Source organism: Balaenoptera physalus (assembly GCF_965194825.1).
Source record: "Balaenoptera physalus genome assembly, chromosome: 6".
Lineage (NCBI taxonomy): Eukaryota > Metazoa > Chordata > Mammalia > Artiodactyla > Balaenopteridae > Balaenoptera > Balaenoptera physalus.
The window spans coordinates 135,478,028-135,497,802 of NC_138885.1; the positions used below are offsets into that span (position 1 = coordinate 135,478,028).

At 45.4% G+C, this 19,775-nt stretch overlaps 1 protein-coding gene and 1 long non-coding RNA gene across 4 annotated transcripts in view; one reads left to right on the plus strand and one right to left on the minus strand.

The window, feature by feature from the left end:
• The window catches only part of COL6A3 (collagen type VI alpha 3 chain), a 93,549-nt gene that overhangs the window by 56,687 nt on the left and 17,087 nt on the right, over positions 1-19,775 (minus strand). The window contains exons 2-7 of one of the 3 annotated variants that reach the window (XM_082465550.1): positions 17,952-17,990; positions 11,939-12,541; positions 7,711-8,295; positions 5,413-6,012; positions 3,562-4,134; positions 1,488-2,096 (exon numbers count right to left, since the gene is read on the minus strand). In XM_082465550.1, the coding sequence (XP_082321676.1) occupies positions 1,488-2,096; positions 3,562-4,134; positions 5,413-6,012; positions 7,711-8,295; positions 11,939-12,541; positions 17,952-17,990 (3,009 nt within the window). The remainder of the gene's footprint in view (positions 1-1,487; positions 2,097-3,561; positions 4,135-5,412; positions 6,013-7,710; positions 8,296-11,938; positions 12,542-17,951; positions 17,991-19,775) is intronic. The other 2 variants (XR_014264828.1, XR_014264827.1) reach the window with 2 other exon arrangements.
• Positions 1-19,775, plus strand: part of LOC309662650 — an 82,110-nt gene that overhangs the window by 51,789 nt on the left and 10,546 nt on the right. The window lies entirely within an intron of this gene.

Consider the following 19,775-nt stretch of genomic DNA (forward strand, 5'->3'; position numbering starts at 1 on the left):
ATAACTGATTCACTTTGTTTTAAAGCAGAAACTAACACACCATTGTAAAGCAATTATACTTCAATAAAGATGTTAAAAAAAAAGATGGGGGGGGATAAATTGGGAGTTTGGGATTGACATAGACACGCTACTATATTTAAAATAGATAACCAACAAGGACCTACTGTATAGCACAGGGAACTCTACTCAATATTCTGTAATAACCTAAATGGGAAAAGAATTTTAAAAATAATAGATATATGTACATGTATAACTGAATCACTTTGCTGCACACCTGAAACAAACACAACATTGTAAATCAACTAGACTCCAGTATAAAGTAAAAACTAAAAAAAAGAAAAGGAAAGAAAAAGGACTCCTGCAGCCAAACAAGTTTTGGAAATGTTGTGTTCGCTTATTGTACTGGGGATACACAAAACATATCAATTAGGGCAAAACCAAAACCAAAAAGACCCTCACTTCATTTATCCCACTGCCTTCCCAAATTTATTTGATGGCAAGCCCTCTAGAACATTCCAGGGAAGGCTTGCAGGGCGTGCTGCACTCTGCGTGGACATGAGCGAGGGGAAGCAATCCCTCTCTGCAGCACCGTGCCACTCACCCTCCCTCCCTCCCCCTCCCAAACAGCACTGTGTCCTGCATCGACTTTTCTCTCACTTGCTTTTACTCTTCCCTCCCCCTTCCCCACCAGCCCTTCCTATTTTCCCCTCCCCAAGCCTTGATGCGGATGGTTCTGTAGAATGTGAACCACACAGGAGCAAGGATGCATGTGCCTGTTCACCACTGTGCCCTCCCCACCCGAGTGTCCAGGGAGGGCAGGCCCTCTGTGGGCATTTTTGGAAGGGTGGGTCTATCTGAGCCCCCTTCCTTCTGAGCAAGTGAGGTTCCCTCCACATTCCAGTTCATTGTATCAGGCCTAGGAAAGGGGAACAGGAAGGAGGAAATAGAATAAGCCGAGGTCATAACAGCCAGGTGGCCTTCCTGCCAGTTAAGACACTTAACTTCTCTGCACCAAGCAAATTCAAAAGCAATCTTCACACGTTGGCTCTGGAAATAACAATATTTCAGAGACTGTGCTCCAGCTTGATAGACCACCTGTGGTCAAACTCCCTCCTCGATCACAGGAGGCTGCCAGCGGGACCGACCGACCAGGGGAAGCCTGGACCCGGCATTGAACTGGAACTATCAATTAGATGGCCTGTCCCTTCAGTTAGCTATACAGAGCCTTTATGCCGAATTAGGGGTCTGAGCTGAAAGCCAAGCCTACGCCCATCTTTGAGACTTGAATTTGGCCAAAAACATGAACCTTAGCATCTCCCCAAGCCATTTCTGACACTGAGCCCACGTGGTTCCTGATTCTTCGCGTAACTCTGGTTTTCACTCCCTACAGCTGAGGAAACAAAACTGAGAATACTTTGTAACTCACAGTCCAAACAAGTAGCCCCAGATATTTCAAGGAATGAAGAGCCAAAGAATCTGCTCCTTACCCGGGCTCGTTACAGGGACCAGAGATGCCCTCAACCTGCCCAGCTCCTCGCGGCTGAGCTGGGTCACTCTGTCGGAGATGACCTGTTGGACGGTCCCCAGCTGCCGGAAGGTGGGAATGGCCACTGCGAAGTCCGGGATGAGGGAGATGGTCTGCATCTCGGTGATGTCAGCGTTCCCGATGCCGATGCCGATGGGCACGGCCCCTCCCCTCTTCAGGACCACCGAGGGGCCGCTCACATCATCCCCAGACCTGTCGGCCGTGAGGACGATCAGGAGCTGGGGGACGCCTTCCGCTATGCGGCTCCCGGCGGAACCAATCAGGATGTTCCTCAGGACAAAGTCCAGGGCGGCCCCGGTGTTGGGGGTTGGCCCGCCCAGCAGGGTCATCCCGCGGATGGCACCGACGATGCTCTGCTGGTCCATGTAAGAATTCAGGTAGAACTCGGGCCTGGTCCGGTCGCTGTACTGCACCACAGCTACGCGCACCCGGTCCGCACCCACGTCCAGGCTCTCCACCACTCTCTGGACAAACTCTTTCAACAGCGGGAAGCCGCTCCTGACACCCTCGGAGCCGTCAATCAGAAACACCACATCCTTTTCACCTGAAACTAGAAGGAAGACAGCCTCTGTGACTCACACGGGACCCAATAGGGATAATTTCATACCAATTTGTGGTGGACCGAATAACTCCTAAGATATCCAACTCCTAATCCCTGGAATTTATATGGAAGAAAATCTGCAGGTGTGATTAAATTAAGGATTAGAGGGATGGGGAGATTGCCCTGGATTATCCAGGTAGATCCAGTGTAATCAATCATGTGTCCTTATAAAAGGGAGATAAGAGGATTAGAGTTAGAGGGAGAAGAGGTAAGGATGGAAACAAGAGGCCAGAGATACGAGAAGATCTGCTTTGAAGATCTGCTGGCTTTGAAGATGGAGGAGGGGGCCATGGACCAAGGATGCAGGCAGCCCCTAGACACTGGAAAAGATAAGGAAGTGGGTAATCGGCCAGAACCTCCAGAAGGAAAGCAAGCATGTTGACGCCTTGATTTTAGCCCAGTAAAACAGGTTTTGGATTTCTGACCTCTAAAACTTAAGATAGTAAATTCATTTTGCTTTAAGCCACTAAATTTATCATAATTTATTAAAGCAGGATTAGGAAACTGATGCACCAATACATACAGATAGCCCTTTTATTTTAGAACTTTTCCATGTTTGAACAGTATTGTTAACTTTCAACATTGTACTCAAGAAGAAATGTTGGGGGCAGGGAGAGAGACATGGTCGGCGGAGTCTGCACAACTATTAGCACTTTATAGATGAGAGGTTTCGAATGATGTACTGCAAGTCACAGCGGATCAATGGGGGAAAATGTAACCCAGATGTCCAGGTTACAACCCAAAACCAACAGCGAACGTGCTCAATAGTCAATGTAGAGAAGCTCTATATTCTCTATTTTCAATCAAAGGGATTATATGTGAAATTAATTACTCTTTTTGCTGCAGTTTTACCACCAAATGCAAAGTGGTTAAGCATGAAGTCATGGTAACAAAGATTAGTACTGAAAAACTTTAATGCAGCGTTTATAACGGGAACGTGCCTGCCTCTCTTCATGCTTTATGGTTTTCATGAATGCAGAGAATGAACTATGACCAGTGATACCCACTTAAAATAAGAAATCGGGGAAATATATGAAGATGAAGACTGTTTTAGCTCTAATGTAACCGTGTTATATGGCTTTTATTATATATATAGTAAAAACTGTGTTTTTTTTTAAAAAAAAGGATTATTTTTAACCACTGATATAGCTAAATCTTTATAATGTATCTTATTACAAAACATTCTAGTGTCCTTAAAAATAATCACCCTGATTCTCCTGTTTTGCCCTAGAGAGCAGTTAGAGAGTCATCTCGGGGAAAGAAAAGTCATATTCCATTGTTCCTGCAGAAATCACCTATCTTTCTTGGAAACCCAAGGAGGGCTTCTACCCTGAGACTGGGAGCCAGCGGCCTACCATCAACTCAAGCATGGGACAATTGGGCTGCAGAAGCAACCAGAAGTTCTATGCCTTACCTGGTGTTGGCGCCCCATTTTGCACCGATTTTAAGAGGTTTACGATCTGTGGTTGAAGGTCTCCAATCTTGGGAAGTGACTCCGCAGCCAGGATAAAGGCGGGGGATGGTACTATCTGCTCCAACTCGGCAGGGTCTGCGTTCTTGGCCTGGAGGATGAAGGGCACCACCCCAGTCTGTTTCAGGTTGAGAGCTGGCCTGTCCACACGATCGGATGACCTTCCCGCCACCAGCAGCACCAGGAACTGAAGCACTCCATCCTCAACCCGGCTTCCAGTGGACTTCACAAAGATGTACCTCTGCGCGTAGTCCAGGGCGTAGCCCAGGTTGAGGGCTTTGCCCGTCTTGATCTTCATTCTCTTCACGAGATTCAGGATCTCGGGCTTGTTCTGGTGCTCATCAAAACGGGACTCCACCCTGACATCGTCGCTGTACTGAGCCACCGCAATCCGGGTCCTGTCAGTTTTCACATCCAGCTCATCAATGACCTTGTAGAGGAAGTCGCGGACGGCAGGGAACTGGCCCACGAGATTGGCTGAGCCATCAAAGAGGAACAGGATGTCTCGCTTGCTCTCTACAATGGAAGTGAGTTAGGACACAGTGAGGGGCAAGAACACAACAGGCACCAAACTGACCTGAGCCCAGAACCACCAGCTTTTGGTAAGGGGAGTTCACAAAATTCATCTGATGATCACTGCACCAGCAAGGGAAGAGAAAACCCACACCAGGTGCCTTTCAAATGCCCCCTTTCATCTATGCACAGGATTAGGACAACTAGATTGGCCTGCCCAGCCTAACATCACGCTTCCTCAACAAAGCAGGCCAAAGAAAAGCCCAGAGGGTCCTGTTCTTATATCATGTGGCAACCACTCTAGGAGAACAGACAGTGTTTTGAAATTGTTACAAACAGAACTATGGAAAATATGGTCCTGTTGTTCTTCTGCTTAAAAATAGATCTGTCTCTAGTGACAAAGGCTGATAAGGGTTATCCACCTGACACGTAGACATGCTCTAATTAGATTCTCTTTTCATTGAATTTGAGCTTATGGGTTAGAACCCAAAATAGTGTCCATTATCGGTCTGTGGGTCAGGATCTCTGTCAGTGATTTCCAATCTGCTGTGATCAGACAACAGAAAACACGGACATAGGGGGCTACAGCATGTCATGTGAACATTATTTTCGGCACAAACGGTCCTTAGAACTATTTTGATTATGTTTCAGCGGGATCTGTCTTGCTACCCATCTGTGTGATGTCAGCCACTGGTAGAGCTAAGAGTCTGTATCTCATCACCCTAGTAACCTGCTGTCATCATCACCATCCAGACTTCCTTGGGAAGCCATTTTGCCATCACATAAAGATACAGCCTTCATTGGGTTTATGACAATTAACTTTCTAGATACAGCAGATTTGGAACATAAAAATATCATATCAGGAAAATCCTTTCCATTTTTAAATGCTCCCAATGCATACTCATGTATGAAAGAGAATCCATCTCTCTCTCTCTTTCTCTGTTTTTCTCCCATTTCCATCTGGATTTGCTCACCAGAATCTTCAGAGGCATTGGGGCAAAATAAATAAATAAGTAAAGCTTCTGAATCAAGAGTGGGATAACCTGGACAGAACGTAAGCTGGATTTTCTAGACTTTCTTTCATGAACCAACACCCTTTAGACAGAGCATCTAAGCTTGCTGGTACAGTGTCTCAAGCCCCCCTTCAAAATCCTTCAACCAAAGAAAGCCCATCATCTTTCTATAGCTTATTGCCATGCTCTGGAGTTCAGATCGGGCCATCTGCCTGCCAAAGTGGTGTCAGGGGGGAAGAGGGAGCCCGGAGCAGTCGGAGAGCGTTACCTGGCTGGGCGAGTGGCACTTCCTCCACACCTCCACTAACATAAGTGGTTAGGGGCTGAATCAGCTGCTGAGGCAAAGCAGGCAGGGAGCTGAAATCATCCATGAGATACACCAGGCTCGGGTTAAAAGCCATCTGCTCAAGCTCTGCCTTATTGGCCTGGCTAGTGCCCACACAAAAGGTCAGGATGCCTGCGCGTGCTAGGGCGTTGGCAGCTTGCAAATAGGAGTCCTCAGACTGCCCGGCTGTGAGCAGGAGCAGGAGTTGCGGCACCTGGTCCCGGATCCTGCTGCCGCCAGCTTCGGTGAAGTGGTTGTCGTGGACATAGCTTAGGGCTGCGCCCGTGTTCCGGCCCAAACCCCCCTTGAGCTGCAGCTGCCTCACGTGAGCTAGCAAGTCTGACTTGGTCTGGTAGGTGTTTAGAGAGAACTCCGTCACCGGAGTGTCACTAAATTGCACTAAACCGACACGAATATGGTCGCTTCCAACATCAAGGCTGTTAACTACGTTCATGACAAAGTCCCGCACGTAAGGGAAATTGGTCTTTCCAACGTTGAACGATCCATCCAAAAGAAAGATGATATCCCTTTTGTTTACGTGAACTGCAGTGGAGCACAGAAAACAAAGTGAGACATACACAACCGCAGAGGGCTTCCTCATGTGTGCCCACAGCCCAGGCACACATGCCAACATGTAGAACACAGAGAACATCAGTGAGGCCAAGCACGTCCATCTCGTAAAATATGGCAGAAAGCTGCATATTTTCCTCCAGTGGGGGCTGGTGTTTGTGAGGAGTATTGATAGCCGACATTACGAAACCAAGTTGGCTCACAGAGAGATACAGTGCCAAAAGCTAGAATGTTTACAACCAACAAAGGTGATCAGAATCCTTGAAACAGAACATTCCTTCCCTGGAAATGAATTCTGCAAGGGTGTTGCTCCTTTCTGCATCACTCGGCTTATGACCACGGTCAGAGCCAGGTTTACCTGGGCGAGACTGGGTCCCCCTGGGTTTCCCTCTGCACATTTACAGAGAAATTTCCACTTACAGATAGATTAGAAGGGTTAGCCCAAGTTAACCTGAGAACATGAGTTCCCTAAGGCTAAAAAAAAATCAACAAAATTAGGCTGTTCTCATCTTGAAATATTCCTAGGGAGGCCCACTTGTCATTCTCTACTGAGACTCTTCTATAGGAGAGTCACGGCATTGCCAGGCAATAATCCAACAAGTGTCCATGGGGATTCCTCCTGAGTGAGATCACAGGATCATGGAAACACATTAAAATGCAAAGAGACTCTTTGCTATGCTTGGCTGAGGTTGTGCTCATAAAGAATCGAAAGTACAATTCTAAAATCAGAGTGTTTTCCCCAACACATGTCACCAAATTCTTCCCCATCTCTTCCCTGAGGTTTCACTAAAATTGAAGCCTAACAACTACTTATATCCCATGTTCTATCAAATTGAACTTTGGCTCTGAAACTGTGGATTAGAAGTCTTAAGGAACTAAAAGAGAGAGAGAGAGAGGCTTTTAGAAGACCAGAGAGCTTGAGGAGAAAGCATGCATCCATGCACCGTAGGTCATGCACCAAACATTCTTCCAGTGGTGAAGTTTGTGAGGCGGAAAAGCTTGTTTCTGTGATATCCATCTTCTTTAAGGACGGTGAATTGCACTGATTCAATTCGTAAGCTCATTGACCGTTATCCTGTCTTTAAAAATAACTGTTCAGTGATAACCATAATAAATGAGGGGTTTGGAGAACCACTGGGTTTTTATCTGCACACGCATCCCCTCACTATGCTTCCCCATTGAAGGAAATCCCTTAAAGAGAGAGGACAGAGGATGAATGCTCTATGCTGCTCAGGTTTGGACCATTTAGAAGTGGACTGTCTACTTGGGAAAGGAAGAGCCAGGCTTCATCTTGGTGGAGGGGGGAGGGGGCTGGACAGGAGTCACCAGTAGAGACAGAACACTGGGACCTCAAGAGGGATCAGAACAGAGAGATGATCTCCTCTGCCAGAAGCTTCAAAGACAGGTGGTCTCTGGTCCTATAGCCTAAGTCACACGATTCTTATTTTATGACATTTTAAGACATACAGTTGTATCACATGGTGTTTTAAGTCATATATTTCCCAAGTCAGGGTAAAAGGAAACCCGAAATAAATCTTGTTTGCTGCTATGGTTTCCATCATTTAAAAGGTGTCTCTCAGCTGAACACAAATAAAACTTGGGTTTGCTTTTTCCCCAAAGACTCTGCCTGGAGACAGCCCTCTTATATGTCTGACACCCTCCACACCGCACCTTCAGTGGTTCCAGAGAGGGTCCTGAGAGGCGCCAGCAAGCCAGGCAGCACACCCTGCAAAGGGGCGGCTCGGAACTCAGCAGGAATGAACACCAGGGAGGAATCGAAAGCGATCTCTTCCAGCTCAGCCCGGTCGGCCGCCTTGTTCCCGACGGCAAAGGCCATGATGCCGCTTCTCTTCAGCTCCTGGGCAGGCTGGCTGACTTCATCTAAGGACTTACCACCTGTAATCAGCACCAAAAGCTTAGGAACCCCCTCGGCGGCCCGATAGCCGGCCGGCTCCGTGAACAGGTTGTTCCGAACAAAGTCCAGAGCAGAGCCTGTGTACAAGGCCGAGCCATCCATGGGCTTCATTTTCCTCACGGCGGTCATGACCTCCCTCTTGGTGGGGTAGGTATTGAAATAAAACTCCGGCCTCACTGTGTCTGCATACTGAGCCACTGCCACTTGGATATAATCCTGTCCGATCTCCAGCCTCTGGATGACCTTGGCAACGAAGTCGCGGATTGCATTGAAGCTGACCAGTCCCAGGGCAGAAGAGCCATCCACCAGGAAAACTATGTCTCTCTTGTTGATTTCAATGACTGTAGGTAGCAACGTGACAAGGTGAGTAGAATAGCCTTACGCATCACATTCAGTATGACTCTCTACACAGCTAACACCACCCAAGGAGAGTTCCCTTTGCCCTGGCCAATGTCAAGTCCATGGGAGCCCCTGAGGAATTTGTCCTAACACACCCATTAGTTATAGCTGCGTTAGTTATAGCTTCCCTACGGCTGGCAAGTGGCACTCCCCAAACCCCCACCCTCTCTTAGTACTTTTTACAAAACAGTTGCACAAAAATCAATGTAGGTTTATTTGCCACTTATTTACCATATTGTCACTAAAAATGTCAGAAAGCTCTTTTCTACCATAAATCCATAGCTTGGGTTTTAGAGGTAAGAACGAAGCCATAGCTCAAATAATTAAAGAAGCGATCAGTGTCTGCTCAGAGAGCCCTGTGCTTCACAATCCTGACTTCATGAACACCTATTGCCAAGTGCAAAACTTGAAAAAGCATAAGCACCTCTGTTCCTTTTGGTACTCTTGTCCATGCCTTGATTTTTTCAGGCAAGGGGAAAAAAACACCAATTATTTGGCATCATAAACTTATAAAAAGGAAATCGATGTCAAAACTAGCAAGTGGCCCAGAAGTATTTGTATTTAAGAGAGAGGCATTGTGCAGGTCCCACATTACATGTTAAGGTTATGATAATCCAAAGACAAATCACAAAGCAAAAACACCTTAACAAGATCACTGCCTCCAAGTGACTATGAACTTGTGTCCACCTGCTGTATCGACACCCAGGCAGCACACCTGAGTCTCGGGAACCGAGGCTCATATCGGACCACAGCACCCCATCTAGAAAACGGAGAAGGCTTCCAAGACTCGTAAGATCGTAAATGGTTCAAGCAGAGGCAGGAGTGTTTGCAATTTATTAAATGATCATCTGGATATGAGGAGGCCTCATTACTCCCTGCAGTCAGATGGACGGCACGTAACACTTTAGTTCACTTGACGTTTGATTATATTGACAGCATGGGTCCAAACTCTCCTCTTTAAGAGAAAACATGTTAATGTACCATAGATACAAAGCATTCAGGGACAGGCGCGTGGGGACCACTGCTTTGGCATTAAGTCGTGGTGTAAACACTGAATTCCAAGTCCTCCAACTCTCCATCGAGGCCTGCAGACACGTGGATTCTCCCTACACGGGGGTGCTGAGAGACCCTGAGAGCCACACCCCCTGCTTCCTCCCTCTCCCTCTCTCCATATACACCTAAAAGCCATACATACAGCTGTGCAGTTAACCACACGTGTGCTTTCTAGACACATACAAAGACAGCGAGCGCACCTGGAAACACCCACTCTCACACACGCTCCTTCCATACCGTGGATGTAGGAGTTGAAACGATGAATGCAGAGCTTCCTGAATTCAATAAGGTGTATGCAACACATGGATAGATGGAGAGGAAGGCAGATCCCTTTCATCCCCTGGTCACTGGGCTGACTCACCCCCACCTCGTCTCCTCCCTCCCCCTCCAGTAAGAGTCCTCCTCTTCCTGCTGTGAGATGCCAACAGAGCCGTCTCCCCTCTTTCACACGGCTCTGCTGGGGCTGGGTGTGAAACCCCCTTACCAAGGGGACCCTGAAGGTCCTGTAACCAGTCGACTTCAGCCCTCACCTCCCTATTGACCCACAGGATGCCAAGTCCCCTGCAGCCCTGGCAAGCCCAGGTCCGTGGCAGTCCTCTCTCTCTCACGCTCCTGTTGCCACGCAAAATCTCCTCCAACAAATGTCCAGCCCCCATCGCCCTTCCCCGGTGCTGTCCTCCTCTGCACCCTCCTCTTAGGGTGACTCAAGGCTACTCTTAGGTGATTCTTCTCAGTGACTTGGGGACCCTGACCTCCAATAAAGCAGGTCCTCCTGTCCCCCCAGCTTCACTGAAAAACATAGAAGCCACTGGAGGACTTCACCCAAGCTGGTGATGCTCACGCCCTAAACCAGAGGCTTCTCCAGGCTTCCGGGCATCAGTAAGCTCCAGCCCCGCCTCCCCCGACAGTTCTGGGTGCAGCCAGGCTCCCTCGTGCTGCACGACTGACCGCCACGCCTGGTACCTCGTTCCTTCTGCTTCTCGTCTGCTTCTGTCCTGCAGCTCCTCACACCAGCCTTCCCTGGCCACCTGACCTACAGCTCTCTTTCCCCCTTCTTTCCACGACAGCCCCCTTTATCGTCCTCATCTGTCACGCTCTGGGAGTAGTTTTCCGGTCGCTGGTTCACGTTTTTGTGATCTATCTCCCCATTATACTGCAACGAGCCAGCGGCCACATCAGTCTGGTCCACCAGCACTGCGTCCCCAGTGCTTGGCAAGGTGTCCAGCACATACCTGATAGCTAAGAATATCTGTTGAATATTTACAGACGAAGCACAAAGATTAAAGACGGTTTTGTAAGTGAGGAGTGAAAGTTAGCTGGGGAAAGCTGAAATAAGGGCCTGGAATGCCATAGATAAAAATGAACTTGCAACTTCTCCTGGAACAGAAATATCCTTTCATCCTTTGTCATCAATTCAAAAAACTGGAGCCCAGAAAGTCTGTGTGGGCTGCCCAGGATCACACAGCAGGTTAACATAAGACCTAGGACCAAAGGCCCGCTCTTCGGACAGCAGCCGTGGCGCTTCCTGAGTGTTTACAAAACCTATGGAAGTCATTCTTTTGTTTCCAAAAGCATGCAAGCCCAGAGAAACCTTAATATTGATAGATTGTATTCCAATCAGAGGGAAGTCTGGAAATATCAAGAGAATTTTCCGGATGTAATTTTGCGTCAATTCTTAATTTACCCCACCCAGCAATATGCCTAAAAGCATTAATAATAAAATCCCTGACAGATGGGTGAGATCACCAGTGATGTAACCTGGTCCACCTGGATCTGCCAGATTTTTACCTGCCACAGCATCAAGCACCACTGGGTTCTTACTTAAATTTTTAAATACTCTTCCCACCTCCCATGTCCGTGAAATGTATTTTCTTATGTGACTTGATTAGCTTTATCTGTTTTTTTAAAATGACTCCAGTCGGGCTCTTTTGCCAAAGGCCTCCCATCTGAGTGTATAATCTCTCCGTCAACAGAGCTACCCTACAATTCAGTAAACACAGGAAACAAGGTTTTCGTAAACATCCCCCCAAGTGAGTGCTTTGTTATTTCTTACCTCCAGAAATGCCACTCCTGCTTCGCATCACAAAACTGACTTTGGGGAGACAGTTCTCACATGTCAGCACACTCTAATGGGCTGATTTTTAGAGCTCAATGCCATTATCCTGGAGTAACTGTCTCGGAACAGGATCCCCTGAGATCCATTTTTAGGATGATTGCATTATAAGTAGGTCTTTCGACGATGTTTAATGACCTCAACGTACCAGGTTTGTTGAATTAGCCTTAAAAGCACACTTCTTGACAACTCATGCTCTAACAAGAACTTTCCACTCCATCTCAGATCTCTGGGTTTTTTGGAACACTGCAACCGTCACAGACACCACATCCAATAACTAGCTCATCTTGGAAGGACTCAGCTGTGGGTACTTACGGGCTCTCCCGAGGCAAATCATTCTGCAAGGTGCCCCCCTGACTTCTACAGAACCACACACAGACACCCCACTACCACACAGATGGTGAGAAAAGCATACGTACCTTGGGTGACAATGGTTGGCGGTTGCAAGACAATGTGCCTTTGGGCCACGCCAACAATGTACGGCAGTAATTGCTCCTGGACGTCCCCAAAGCTACGGAATTCCGGGACAGTAAACACCAAGTTGTCATTGGTAGCTATGTGCTGAAGCTCTGCCTTGGAGGCGGCCTGGGCTCCGAGGCCAAACGAGAAAACGCTAGCCTGCTTCAGTGCTATGACCGCGTCTCGGATTTCATCACTAGAAGGCCCAGCACTTATGAGGACCAGCACCTGGGGAACCCCTTCCTCCACTCGGCTGCCCCCTGCCCGGGTGAAGTGATTCTCCACCACAAAATCAAGGGCAAGGCCGACATTGGCCAACTCCCCACCGATGAACCCCAGGGCTTGCACTGCGTCCAGAACCTGAGCCTTGGTGGAATAGCTGTTTAAGGAGAACATGGTTCTGGGCTCATCGCTATACTGGACCACCCCCACTTGGATCTGCTGAGTTCCAACTGAGAGTCTCTCAAGGAGATTTACAAGGAAGTCGCGAATGACTGCGAAATTGACACTTCCGGTGTTGTTTGATCCATCAATTAGGAAAATAATGTCAGCAGAGTCTTGTGCTTTAAAAGAGAGAAATGCAAAAAATGTGAAAGCATTAGAACAAGTGACTACATGCACCGTTCAGTGTTCTGACATGTTTCTTGGGAAACCAATAAGAAACACGAAATATGGACAAACAAAACACATGTTGATTAAGGAATGTGAAATTCTCTTTTAGTTCTGCATTCTGAATGGATAAGAGGCAACTTCTTAACAGAAATGATGGTGTTAAGTAGGGGCATTTAATATCAAATTTTCTTCTGTGCCATCTTTGTAGTCAAATTTCAAAACATATTCAACTTCTGGGTATATTCTGAAATTTTCTACTAAATTTGGAGGGAACTGTAGTTGCATGGAAGTATGCATTACCATACCTACAGGAGAAAGTAAAGGAGTATATTAACAAATGTCCAAAGATGATTTCTAATTTGAGGACATTTCTCTTATAATCCTCAAGTCATTATAAGAATTTTCTTTGTCCAAATCCACAGCACAAAACAGAATCCCAGATTTAGGGTTTGGTGATTCATCACCCCAGTATGTTAAACACTTGATTCCTTGAGCAAATGTTGTTCCTTCTTTTTTACTTTAAAAACCAAAATGGCTGTATATCTACCACTTTGGGAATATGAAAAGAACTCACACAACATTTACAGTTTTGATTCAAAAGTACTCTGATCCATTTTGGTTTGATTTTCGTTTCTCAAATGACGTTTAGTTGCGTGAAACTCAAATGCAAGTCTGGGATTCAGCTAAATGTTTTCTTCATTTATTTTTGCCATTGCCTCTATATTCAATCACACAATGCAGAACAATGTTAAGCAGAGTGATACGAAACCAGTCATGACATAATTATCCAACCTTATTTTTATGACATCCTAGACCGAGTGCCTGGCAGGACCATGGGCATCTAGTAAACCCTGAATCAGAATTAGCTCTGGAGTTATACAAATGGACATAAAAAGGCTGACCAAGATCTCTTTTCTCCCCACAATGGCAAACATGACACTTCCATTCTGTTACTGAGAATGGGAGTTTCACAGAAGCACTGAGCAAGGAATGGCAATCAATAAACTACGAACCTGGGTGAAATATTTCAAAGGCTCATCTGCTAGAATGTTTAAATCAGGCTGATTTAAACGATATGAAAAGCAAAATTATTCTAGCAAATATATTTTAATAACTTAAGTGTGTGTTAGGAATAGGAAGAGATTTTATGTGAGCATATATGGTATTTATATTCTGGATTTTAGGAAGCTATGTTTGGAGTATAATTGTAATATTATATGAACAATCATTCATTCTGATATTTTTAATGACAGTGAACATTTTATATGTAAAATTAATTTTTCCTGGTACCGACAAAATTGCTTTTATTTCCACAATGGAAACAGGATACAAATCTTGTCTCATGAAATTAAGGAATTTTGCTATAGTGAAATGATATTCTTACCCAAGCTCTCCCCTTGGGTAATCTGAGCCAAAGATGGCTGCAGTTGGGATTACTGGAATCAGAACTGCCCTCTTTCTCCCCTTACATACATGAAACCCCTAACAACAATTTTGCAGAGGAATTCCTTTCATAGGGAAAGATACTAATGTGAAAATATCTTATAAGGTTTTATAAGATATTAACTTAGCATTTGCTAAGAATTCCAAAGCATTTGCTACTCTTTAACCAAACCATAGGGTTCCTGAAGGATCTTATGGGAGGGTGCGGTGCCAGCAGTGTGAATTATGTTGCAAGCCATAGAAATAGCCCACATGGTGCCGGGAGCTCCAGGCTCAGCAAACCATACCACAAAATTCCTCAACACTTCCCAGGACTAAACCAATGACCCTGAGGGACAAAGGAAGATTTGCCCCTTACTCAGCAAACCGAGACCTTTAAAGGAAGGACTAATTCTGAACCTAAGATCAATAAAAGAAGATCGATCCCTAAATCACAGATGACTCATTCCTTATTAATTTCTTACTTACTTTTTGACTACGGTTCACAATAGAATAAATAAAATAAACAAACACTGAGGGAAAACCCTTGATTATTGCTCTTCTAAAAAGCTGAACCGCAGCAGGTCATAGAAAAATGTTGGATAATTTGTCATCACTGAAAAAACCACGTTGTCCTCTTATGCACACAATGATGGGACACACAAGGGCATGCTGTTATCCAGGAGAGCTGAAGCCTCAGACAGACACAAGAGACACTGGTTCTTGTGTACAGCAAGGCATACCAGGGATCAATATTAACTCTAAGAGGAATCAGATCTTTCTAAAATTTAAAATGTGAAGTTGTCTGGTTTTCTGCTTTTATGGCTCACGTATCACACCATCTGTGGCATTTTCTATGGAAAAGTTTCGAAACATCCATGGAAAAATCATAGGTTCCTTCAACATCGTTGGAAACACTACTTTCCTGAGCACATTGGTGTGGGCACAATGCTTTCCTTAGCTCATGGGATGCTTCCTTTTTTCAAGCAAAATTTAAAAGATCACATTTGTATTTCCTATGCAAACACAAAACTGCAGATAGGTTTTGCGAGTTTTCTAAATCTTTATATTTTGCAAAGAAAAGAAAGCTCAGCCTCACTGATATATAGGTCAACTTTAGCTTTTGCTTTAGTAAAGCTTTTGTATTTTATATCCATTGATAAAAGGGATTTTAAAAAACACAACTTTCAGTGATTACTTGAGTACAGTTCATTTAGAACAGTGGCCCTCATATATATATTCATGGGAAAAAGTTACCTACCTAGTGGGCAGGAAACGGAAAGAAATGGCCCTAACTTATTAGCAAGCTCCATAATGCCTTCCTGACTACCTTTCCCAACAACTATAAGCAGAGAATTTTTATTATTTTATTTTATTTTTTGCTGTGGAACATGCAGTGGGACATGATACTGGCAGAATTGCAGCGTGAAGTTAATTAGAAAAGACAACATAAATGGATTAATATTCCACCCTGGTGCTGCTAGTGGCTTGGACACTAGAAGACAGAGATGCTTTCTTGGCATAAAAACAAAGGTTTTGTCATCTGTGTGGAAACAGACTATGTTGACAGGCTCATTTAGCATTCATATGGTAATCTAATCGTTTATCCATTTATATAAGTGTTAAACATAATGGCAAACTCGTCCACCCTTTTTCCTAAATTGGCCAAAGCACCAATAAGGAGAAGATGTTCCATTTCTCTCTTGATCCCTTTCATTTTGTTGACATGGATGAGTTATTATCCCTATATTCAGAAAGGCAATGATTAGTGAATTATTGATGCTGAGAACATTGTAGCAAATGGAAAAGGTCATTAGAGCTGCCATCTTGTAACGTCCTTGTGAACTGCAGTGCCTGGTTTGGGGTGCTTTCAGGGTCCACCTTCTTCTCCTGTAATTGGCAGGATCGACACTAGTGTCATAAGGCAGAGGTGAGACACATCACTTGAAGTAGGGAATGCTATTCAGGTTTAATGCAAATAATCCAGACTGTGGCTCACCCCTCTCTATTAGAGGTAGAACCACTGGTAAGGTCATGATTCCTCCCACCCCTATCAAAGCTGAAATCACGGATAACCATTGGGGAAACCATTTTATGAACAATCTCCTGAAACACCTTGGGGTTGGTTAGTTCTGAAACCCTTCTCTTAACCATGATCTGCCTGCCCGGCTCCTATCTAATGACATCTACTCATCTTGCTCCCCACTCCTCGTTTTCTGAATCTCTCTTATGAAAAACTGATGTCTAGTACTATTTGCCTAAAAAACACCATTATTCTGATCATAATCCAGAAAGCCTTTCTCTGGACTCCTCCTCAACTGCCTCTAGGTCTCTCCCCCCTCATCCTGGCCCCTGCTCCTCTGGCTTTCCAGAAGTCTCCCAGCCCCTTCCAGCTCTCATCTGCTTCCCCGCCCAGCCAGGTCCCCAGGGCGGGCTATTTCAGGAATTTACTAGCTACCATCTTAGCAATGGTACATTTCCTTCCCAAGAAGATCTTCTTGCCTCTCTACCATCCTCTCTTTGCAAGCTCCAACCTGGTAACTTTTTTCTTCCAAGAGTGCCTGAGATACCTTCAGAACACCAGGGAGCCACGCTCATGGACAAGACCCCAGGCTGTGGTCTCTGACAACAACTGAACATCACTGCAAGTCAGCAGTTGCTTCTTGAACGTTTTGTGATCCTTTCCTCATAGCCCTGTTGCAGCTGTTCAAAAATAACTTCGATACCTCCAAGCTCCCAAGCACCACTGCTTCTCTCCCTCTGTCATCCTCTCTTATTGGATGATTGATGCCAACTCAACCTGAACACTCTCAACCTCTCCCCTTTCCACCTCAATATCTTAGAAATATGATCCCTTTCTCCTCCTTTCCCTTCATCTTGGGGGACACACGTCTCTCCTACTGGAGCTCATCTCTCCCTTGAGGCCCTTGACTCCACCCTAGCTTTCTGCCCATTCTCCTAGAATTCTCTGCTACCCATTGTCAGTTGGCGACATGGACTCATTTTGTGACACAGGGAGGTCCCTCTGTCCTGCCCGTCGCTGATGAGGAAGCCTAGCCCTGGTCAGAATTGCTGTGGTGCAATACATTTGAAATTTACCTGTGGAATTCCTTCCCTATCAGTCTTTAGGCACTTAGCACTGGCAAGAGAGCTAATAGGTGTGACTGGTTAAGTGACTTGCCAGGCAATTAGTTCCATGCACGTCACCATGCACGAACACAGCCATGTAAAGTCGCTGCATCATCAGTACTTCCAGAGTGGCACTGAAAAGGACCATTGGAATCAGAAGCATCTCTATGGGCACAACCATGGTGACAGCGTGGAGGAGAATTGAGAAAACCCACTCCAGAGCCAACATGTAAGGGCCTGTAGCTCTAAAACTCAATTTCTTCAAAATAGATTTGGACTGGATCATCTCTAAGGCTTCTCACAATTCTAATTCCGTCAAATCTCTGAAATAAATTCCATAGAGTCAAAGAGAGGAGCTCTGCATGTTGCTTCACTGGACCCAAAAGTGGAACCCCCCCTTCCCCCTCCACTCAAGCTCTTTCAGCTTTCCTTAAAGGAAACGGGCTCTCTATCCCAGGAACAATGAAGGGATTTTTGTTAGATGCCTGCCCAGCTACGCTGAGTCTGTCTTGTCCAAGGAAGATAGAAGCAACTTCTTGTGGGGTCATAATATCAGGATGTGCTTTTTTAGAGTTAGAATATTAATTGTCTCAAAAGCAAAGAATTCCTCTTGAAGATAGGTGAATTGCTCTGTTTTGGAAGGAGACTACAGAGAATATTCAAACCTTTGTTTTTAGACCTGTGAACAGGCATCTCTTCCCTAATCCGCCCACCATCTTTTAGCCATAATATTGCCTTAACGCCAGCGGTTGCCAAGCTTATCTCCAAAGAAGAGCGAGGCAGGCAGCAGCTTGGCGATGTTGCCATTACCTGTGATGTCTTTAAGGGTCTCTGTGCCTCCAGCCCTTTCTGGAGTCATGGATGAATGCACACAGGCCACTAAGTTTCCTACTATGTCATGAAGTGGGTAAAATTCTCTAGGTTGAAAATATGCATATTGAGCGGTTCACTTGCTATTTCTTTTAACGCTCCTTCATCTGCACCCTCAACTCCAATTGCAAACACTTTAACATCAGCAGATTTAAGTTCCGCTGAAGGCAGAGCAAGGGCATCCTTTGAGTGTCCATCGGTTAACACTACGATAACCTGAGGGACTCCGTCACTGGCCCGGCTTCCAGCAGCCTCAGTGAGGTGATTTTGCATTACGTATTCTAATCCTTTTCTAGTCTGATTGCTTCCCCCAGTATAAGACATGTTGGAAACGTGGCAGAGGACTTCTTGTTTAGAACGATAAGTATTTAACAGGAACTCGGTATGTGGGCTGCCGTTGAACCAGACCAGAGCAAAACGGAAATCATTTTCTCCCACAGCTAAAGATTTTATAACATCATATAGAAACTCTCGAACAAGTTGGAAATGTTCCTTTCCAATGCTCCAAGAGGAATCCACTAGAAATATTATATAGGCAGCAGCGCCATTTTTGACATCTTTTAAAAAAGACATTGGTTTAGATGTTTCTCCTGTTCAAGAAATGACTTCCCATCAGTGCAAAGCCTTCCTCAACTCATTCAGTTTCCACTGTGCTGTTATTAAATAATTTACACCTCATGTGTGAAACAGGCGGGGACGCTGACTTACCTGAGAAACAGGGACCTGGACACATGGACCCAACAGCTGCCGGTGCCCAGTCACTGGGCCAAGTTCCACATGCAATGACTGCCATACATGGACCAGTAGCAGGTTCCACAATGGGGAGAAACAATCCCTGGGGTGTCCTTTAACTCTAGATGATTCTTTGTGGTAGTTTGAACCCCAAGACCCACCTGCTCAGACGGGAAGGATATCCTATCACAGGTAACCAAGCATCATCTTAGAAATTCCTTCCTCAGCTTTGGGTCTGAAACTGGGCCCTGACAAGATAGAATACTGAAATCTACTACTGTTTTACCTGAACTAAATCTACTACTGTTTTACCTCCCATGCTTTGGGTAATTTGCCAGAAAAATAAATGTCATAAATACATCTTAAGTGAAGAAGACGTGTATAACTGTAGGGAAAGGCAAAGTCTCATTTTTTTCAGACTTTTTAGCATGAAGAAAGGTACCCTAACTCGTCATTACATTTTCAGAGCCATCGAAGCCCTCTTAGATGCTGAACAGTATTCATCTCTTTCAAAGATGAATCCAGTTCTCTCTCAAAAGTAGGAGCAGGAGACTCCAAGTGCCAGGCTGTGGGTGGCTGGGAAGTGCCCTTCTGCACTTGGCCAGGCTGGCTGCGCACAGCAGGCCCCTGGACTCTACTCACCTGGGGCTGACCCGATGCCCCAACCCACGCTCCCCTGGCATTGAGGTGGTCCTCACCAGGCCACCATCTAAGAACTACCAGGTCTGGAGGGAGAATCCCCATCAGAAGCTCAGCTCTCCAAGCAAAGGAGAGGGACCCAAGTCAATCCTTCCCAGCTCACAATACATGAACCTTTTCTCATTTTTCTAAAACTCTGTGAGCAAGTTCTTAATAGGATTAGTTGGGATCTATTTTTGGGGGGGGGGATCTATTTTTAAGTAGTTTGGGGAAACTGATATTTTAAAGATTTGATGATTCTAGATGAAAAATGTCTTTTCCTGTCCAGAGTGAGAAAGAAATGGTGACATTTGTGTTTGTTTTTGTCAGGGAAAATTAATTTTTTACTCTCAA